Genomic DNA, 7,833 nt, shown 5'->3' on the forward strand with positions numbered 1-7,833 from the left:
GTGGGAGACACCTGCCCCTGGGTTTTTTTTTTTGGTTTTTTTTTTTTTTTTTTTTTTTTTTTTCCCAGTGGAAAGAGCTAGGAAATATTTGTGGTTTAAGATAAAAAACATCATACAAAGATGAAGTGCATCTTGAGCTCAGGTTGATATTATCACTTTAAAAGGGGGCTGTAGTTTTTTTGTCCTGTTCAGTCCATCTAACAGCTACTTCTCCTTTCCTGTGCTTTGCAAATGCTGGTTTCCAATAACACTGACATACATTTTCACTGCTTCCCACAATAAACACAACTGCAAAGTAACAATTCCAGTATTAGCACCAGTGATAAGATTTCTAAAAGCAATTTTACAATTGCTTTTTTCCACAAGTATGTGTAATCAAATTATTGTTTTTAAATGTCCGAGATTGTGACTTAAGAGCTGGCTCAGCAATTTAAAGTGCTTGCTGCTCTTCCAGAAGACCCCACATCAATTCCCAGCACCCATATTGGGTGGCTCACAGCCACCTATTACTTTAGCTCCAGGGGATCCAACACCACCTCTGTAACAGATACACAAATATAAATTTAAAAAAACTTTAAAAAAGTGTTTGAAATCATTCCTTATATACCACAAACTCAGTATATAAGTTCATGCTTTATTTGCATTTTTTTTAGAAATTTTTCTTAATAGTTACATAAATTAAGCTTGGGGGTAGCTCATTCAGTAAAGTGCTTGCCTTACAAACACAAGAACTTGAATTCAGTTTCTAGAACTAGAATTAAAAATTTTTTAAAGCCAGACATGGTAACACAGGCTTATAATCCCAGCGCTGGAAAGGCAGAGACAGATGGATATCTGGGGCTCAGTGGTCATCCAGTTCTAAGCTGCAGTGAATACCAGGCCAGTTGGATACCCTGACTCAAAAAAAAAAAAAAGCATGATGCCTGAGGTCATCCTCTGACATGTGACATGTGTTCATGTGCATGTGTATCCATATATATACATTCATGGACATGTATATATATATACACATAGTTATGTGAAATAATAAATTATTCTCCCAAATCAAATCTTTGTAATTAGAGAAGTCTAGGTAGGTTCTATCTTTATCTCTTCTGCTTTATTTCCTTCCTTCCCCTAGAGGTTATCCATTCCTGAGTTTGCTTTATCCTTCAGTTTTTTAGGAATGCTTATTTTATATGAATATTTTAAACTGAGGCATAGCTACATGCACATATGAATAGTTAAATCGAAACTTCTGTGATAATAGAAATCAGAACATGACACCATGGGTTTGACTATGAAGACTGAAGAAATTTTCTGACTTGTTAGAACTTATCCCTAATTTCCTATCACTTTCTAATATCCTATGATTAGAGAAAGACATTGCTGATATTGTAAGAATTCTGTATCAAGGAGAAAAACTTCAGAGCTGTCCCCCTTTATCTGTGATTTCAATCTAAAAATATTAAATGAATAACTCCAGAAATAATTCCCAAGTTTAAATTACCCTTCTGATCAGCTTGGTAAAATCTGGCGCTGTCCCCTCCATCCTACTGAGGACTCAAGGTCATCCCTTTTTCCTGTGTATCCATGCTGTCATATGCCACATGCTTATTACCTATTAGTTACCTTGGTTATTAAATTGGCTATTAGTGATAACACAGTGCTTGTCTTTAAAAAAGAAACACTTATTTTACTTAATGATGGCCCCCAAAGCATAACAATTTGTATAAGCCAAAGAGAAGCTACACAGTGTTTTCTTTAAGTGAAAAACAGGACGTTCTTGAATAAGGAGGGCGGGGGGATCATATGCTATACTTACTATATGAGATTTACAGTAAGGAAAAATTTTCCCTCTTTGATATTATGAAGAAGAAAAAGAAATTTGTGTTAGTTTTACACCTTAAATTGCAAGTTAGCACTGCAGTCTATGATAAGCACTTAGTTAAGATAGAAAGACATTACATTTGTGGCTGAACGAAATGGACAGAAATCCTGCTCCAAATGATAGGAAGGTCTTGCACCAGGAAGCACTGGGCCTGCAAGGAGATGTGAGCAAGCGATCCCATAAGGCAAGTGACATCAAGCCATTTACTACAAGTATGGGATGATATCACACATTTAGGAGTGGTTTGGAACTGAAACATAAATATACTGCAGAACCTGTGTGCCAGTGAAGAAGCTACTGTTACATTTCCAACAGAAGTTCATTGAGAAGGGATACTGTCTAGAAGATGTCCAATTGAACATAGTCATTAAGGTGAGAGGTGACACCAGGGTATAAAACATAGGACAGATTAACTCTGGTACTATGTGGCCACAGTTTCAGGACATATGATTTGGTCTGGTATACAGAGTGAAGAACCCACATAGTTCCTGCCTGTGTTCTGGTAGCATAATCAGAATGTGGAGATGACAGCCATTTTATTTATGGGGTGATTCCCTCCGTGTTTCATCCCAGAAGTGGAAAGTCCTTGGAAGAAATGTTGGAATTTAAAATCCTACTAATAGTAGATAGTGCATCTAATTATTTGAATCTGCTATGAAAATAAAACTATTAAGTAGCATTTTACCTCATTGACTCAGTCACTTGATCATCTGACTTGTCAAGGCCACATATGCCAACTGTATTGATTGCATTTAATCAGCAACTAATGCAGACCCTAATTGGTACATACAAGGTGCTGAAGATGATTTACCATTGCTGGGGCAATAATGTTCATCAAAGTTGCAATGATCAGTTAAAACTAGAAGCTGTAAATGTCTGCTGGAAAATTTATAGAGTGAGACTGTGAATGATTTAAAAATACTCACAAGGAAGACAGGAGAATCATTCACATGGTAAAACAAGTCAGTCAAGACTGTTCTTGCAGAAGACCCAGGTTTGAATCCCAGCACCCACATGGCAGCTAACAACTGTCCATAACTCTAGTTCCAGGGAATTCAACAGCCTCTTCTGTCCTCTGCAGGCATTGCAGGACATAGGTACACTTACCTACATGCAGGCAGTACACACATACACATAAAATAAAATTAAAAAGAAAAAGTCAATCAAGAATGATTTGCCAACGTGTTTGATGAAGTGGAACAGCATTGACAGCCATTGAGAAGTACTCAGGAAGAATGGTCCAGTTTGAGTCATCTACAGAAGAAGAAACTGAAACAGAACCAGCAGTGGTTTATAGAAATTTGTAATTTTATACCTCACAGGGCATAAGTTTGAGAACTTAGAGATTTTCCAGAGTGTTTTGAATTGCACAGATAATAAAGAAATATGAAATACAGTCCTTAGAGAAATACAGTACTAGAGGCACCTTTGTGATCACTGAAGGGTGACAGCCTTTCTAGAAACCCTGTGGTGAATTAAAAAAGAAACAAGTTCTGATTACAGTGTTCTTCCAGAAGGTTTCAGCAAACACTTTCAACTATCAAGGATCACCAACCATGGACAACACCTGCAAGTGTCATCATGGTTAATCTAGGATCACCTGAAACATAATCCTCTTTCTGAGTTATTGTCAGATTAGTAGTAGCTCAACACTGTCTCATGGTGCCAACGTCATTCATCTCACCTCAGATCATTTTGTAGGCGTTGTGTTCTTCTTAAAGCATGTCAAGACAGGTGAGTACAGTACAGTGTTTTGGGAGAGACCACATTCATTTTCATTATAGTGTATTATAGTTGTTCATCTGTTGTGCTCAGTTTATAAATTAAATGCCACTGTAGGTCTGTACATATAGGTAAAAACCAAAATGTACATAGGTTTTGGCGTTACCCAAAGTTTGAGACATCTACTGGGGATTCTGAAACATGCCTCTATGGATAAGGTAAGTCCACTATACTAGGATCACAGGGAAATAAATAATCTTTAGAGAAGAGTCAGTAGGATAGACATAAAATTCTAAACTGCAGAACTCTCAGATTAAAAACTTGGAAATAGTTTTGTAGGTGTAAACCAAGCTCAGTTTTAAAGAAATGGTTTTGGCCTTTGGTGATCGACAGTTCATTGTGAAGTTTACTGCAACAATCTGAGTCACATCTAATCCTCTTCCAGTAACTTTTATCACCTTAATATTTTCAAATCTATTTTTAATGACTGGTTCTTCAATTTTGTGTTTAGGGCAACAGAGAAATTTGATGATTGTGTTACAAAACGTGGCACCCCCACCTTATGCCTTGTCAACTACCCTCCTGTCTATTTTGTCAACATTGAAGTCTGGGTAGAAGCGGCAAATGCTCTTGGCAAGGTGACCTCAGAGCATATCAATTTCGATCCTGTGGATAGAGGTACCTATAAGCCTGAATTTGTACTTAGTAGCTTGTAAATTATATTTCAGACTTTTTTTAAAGTATTGTACAAATGGTATCATGATTTTTACAGTCTCTTTTCAATATTATTAAATATAATTTGGAAACAGAAAAATAGCTGTTATCCCACCATACTAAGAGCTGTTTTCACTTTGTATCTTGAGTGTTTTATCATTGTTTGTTTTGTGTTGTTTTGTTTTTGAGACAAGATCTGTGTAGCCCCAGCTGGCTTTAAACTGGCTATGTAGCTGAGGCTGGCCTTGAACTCCTGGTCCTCCTTCCTCCACCACCAGGCTTGGCTCTCTTTGCAATCTTTTGGTGTTTATCCAGCTCTCAAACATCTTATACCATTGCAGTCTCAGTGTACTTTTTTGTTCCATTTTCATTTTCTTTTTTAAAATGTAATTTATCATAACTATTTCATTGTTTTTTGCTGAATCTGAAAATTAACAAATGTATTAAACAGATAAGGAAGAAAAAGGAAACATCTTTATTAAAGATTTTAATAAAGGATTTTAGAATCTTTTCCATTATATAGTGTAACATCAATTTTTAGAGAAATTATTTCATTTGGTAAGAATAATATTTATAAAGAAATTTATAGTTTGTTTGACTTTGCATATGAAATTGTAAAAGTAAAATATGATCAACATTAGGACTTATTTTATTCTTCAGTGAAGCCCAACCCACCACGTAATTTAACAGTGAATACCTCAGAGGAAATGTCCACTATATTAAAGTTAACATGGATCAATCCAAGTATTAAGAATGTTATAAGACTGAAATACAACATTCAATATAGGACCAAAGATGCCTCAACTTGGAGCCAGGTACATTGAAAGTTACTGCTTATTCAAATAGTGTTTCTTGAACACGCTAATGACAAAATCTCAACCATTTTCTGAACGTCTTAAGTTTCTGATTATGTGGAACATTTCATTTGACAGACATGCAGATTTAAAAACAAAGTAACCTTTACATGAAACCAGGAAGTAATTCAGAGCAATAGGGAAGAGCAATTTTGATGGAATGTGAAAGGACTGCAAGAAGGGATGATAGAGATGGTCAAGCAGGGGATGACCCATCACAGTTCCCAGGCTAGCTTTGTGGCAGTTGGCTGAAGCCTGCCACCTGCTTTTATAAATGAAATTTTATTGAAACACATTTATTGTCTATTTGGGGCCTATAGTAGAAGAGTTGAATAATTGTGACAGACTCTGTGTTCCCAGCCCAAGATACTTATTCTCTAGCCCTTTCTAGCAAGCTTGCCAACCCCTAACATGGTAAAAGATTGGTGGGAAATTTGTAAAACTGAAAAGGGAAGGGATAGCATACCCAAAGCTAATGCTGTTGGCAAAGAAAATACTTGGAGCTTTTTAAAAGGCTCTCACTCTTAGCACTGAGCTGCCTGCTGTTTTTTTTTTTTTGGTTTGTTTTTTGTTTTTTTCCAATTCCATATATCACTAATAGCATGCTTTTGCTTTTATTCATTGATTAGTTCATTCATTCATTTTACTGCCCTGGTTGCAATAATGAGCCTATAGGGATATTGAGCCCATACCCTGCTACTGCTATCCTCCACTCCTCTTAAGGACAAAGAATACAATCAGGAAAAGCAACAAAACAAAATTGGGCTAATGATTTTTATTGTACAGAGAAGATAGATACCTAAAGTTCTTCAAAATGTATTTTAATATCATAGACTCTTAATTCAATAGTTAAAAAAAAAACCCAATGAACTTAACCTCTATTTTGTATCCACCATTGAAGTCTCAGAAAGAGTTGTATATATTTAATCCACCTCCCTATCCCCCACCCCCACAGAGACAAGCTTATCTGCTAGGCTAGTTTTTGGTTTTCTTTTTTTTCCCTTTTCTTTCTTTAGTTTTTTGTTTGGTTTGGTTTTGGTTTTTACATTTATTTACTTTGTGTGTGAATGCATTAATGGCACAACGTATGTAGGGTTCTGGGGATCCAGTTCAAGTCGTCAGACATGGTGGCAATTGCCTTTACCCTCTGCACCATCTTGCCTGCCCTAGCTTTTATTTTCTTGATGGGGCTGAATATCTTCCTTGTGCCTACCAGAGCAACACTCTTTCCTTCTCCACACTATTCTTGTCACGCATGCTGCCCTGTATGGATTTCATTGTGGGTTTCCATTCCATCTAACTTCCTGAGACTTAATGGATGGAGGGGGCCTGGTGGGAAAAGAGGGATAGAATTGAGAGCAGCACGTTTATTTTCCTACTTCTGTGGAGTAAGTAGGCTGTTTCTCAGCCTAAACTTGTGCCTATGGAGGCAGCCCTCTCTAACTCTTCTTTTGGTTTCTGATAAGTTGCTTTTCCCTTGGGGCATAGTTAGTAACAGTACAATTCCCCAGAGTACTAACCACTAGGGGTCCCCTGTACTCTTGCCCATATCCATTTACTAAGCTCTCCTTGAATTTTGTTGTTGTTCATTTTATTGCTTTGTTTTGTCTTTCTTTGTATGTTTTTCTTTGGTTGATTGGTTGGCTCATTTGATTAGGTAGTACCTAATAGCCCTATAGGTCCCTAAAAGGCCAGCCTGGCCTGGAAGTTGCTACTTGCTATGTAGCTCAAGATGGCTACAGACACTGTATACAATTTAGAAGACTTTTTTATATATTGGGGTTTATTTTTGCTATTGTTGTTGCTCAATTTGTTTTATTTTCAGGTCCCTCCTGAAGATACCGTGGCTACCCGATCTTCATTCACTATTCAGGACCTTAAACCTTTTACAGAATATGTATTCAGGATTCGCTGTATGAAGGAGGATAACAAGGGCTTCTGGAGTGACTGGAGTGAAGAAGCACATGGGATCACATATGAAGATAGTAAGTAAATAAGTCTATGAAGAGATAAAGCTAGTGGACTGTAGCTGTGAATTGTGTTGCCTGATGAAAAGATACTGTTGCATCCATTGTGGTCGTTTGCTCAACTGTAATGTTTTATTCCTCCATTTTTAAGGATATCAGGATATAAAATAACATGCATTATTGGTAGTATAAATCTATTTGATACTCAAAGTATCATGAAAGGGTAACTTAGATGTCATTATAAAACCATTCCCTTAACTTTTGGTGAGTTCAGAACATTTTGTTTAAGGAGATTGGTTCCAAGATTCCCATAACTAGAGAATTATATCCTGACTCATTAAAATCACAGTCTAAAAAAATATACCTTAAGCCCTATCAAAGGAATTTTGTGCTATACATTTTCTGCATTTTTTTTTTCTATGAGCATTTGATAAGGCCCTGGAAAAGGACTGACTGGGGATTTAGATTGGCATGCTTTCATTTTCCTTTTATCATTATAGATTATATTATACACATAGACATACACATACTATAGAATATAAAAGCACAAAAATGGTATATAGAGTCTAAAATAAGAGTCTCTCCACAAAGACTAACATTACTGATCTCTTTTTTTTAACTTAAAATTTATTGAGAATTTCATACATGCATATAAGGTGTTTTGATCAAATCCTTGTCCACTCCCCTCCCCATCACTTTTTCCTAA

At 36.3% G+C, this 7,833-nt stretch overlaps 1 protein-coding gene across 1 annotated transcript in view; it reads left to right on the forward strand.

Annotated features, from left to right (window-relative positions):
- Window positions 1-7,833, forward strand: part of Il6st (interleukin 6 signal transducer) — a 55,997-nt gene that overhangs the window by 19,678 nt on the left and 28,486 nt on the right. Inside the window, exons 5-7 of the mRNA XM_008840382.3 lie at window positions 4,104-4,270; window positions 4,967-5,121; window positions 6,986-7,145. Coding sequence (XP_008838604.1) covers window positions 4,104-4,270; window positions 4,967-5,121; window positions 6,986-7,145 — 482 coding nt within the window. The remainder of the gene's footprint in view (window positions 1-4,103; window positions 4,271-4,966; window positions 5,122-6,985; window positions 7,146-7,833) is intronic.

Source organism: Nannospalax galili, unplaced genomic scaffold (assembly GCF_000622305.1).
Source record: "Nannospalax galili isolate Female #2095 unplaced genomic scaffold, S.galili_v1.0 scaffold339, whole genome shotgun sequence".
Taxonomy (NCBI): domain Eukaryota; kingdom Metazoa; phylum Chordata; class Mammalia; order Rodentia; family Spalacidae; genus Nannospalax; species Nannospalax galili.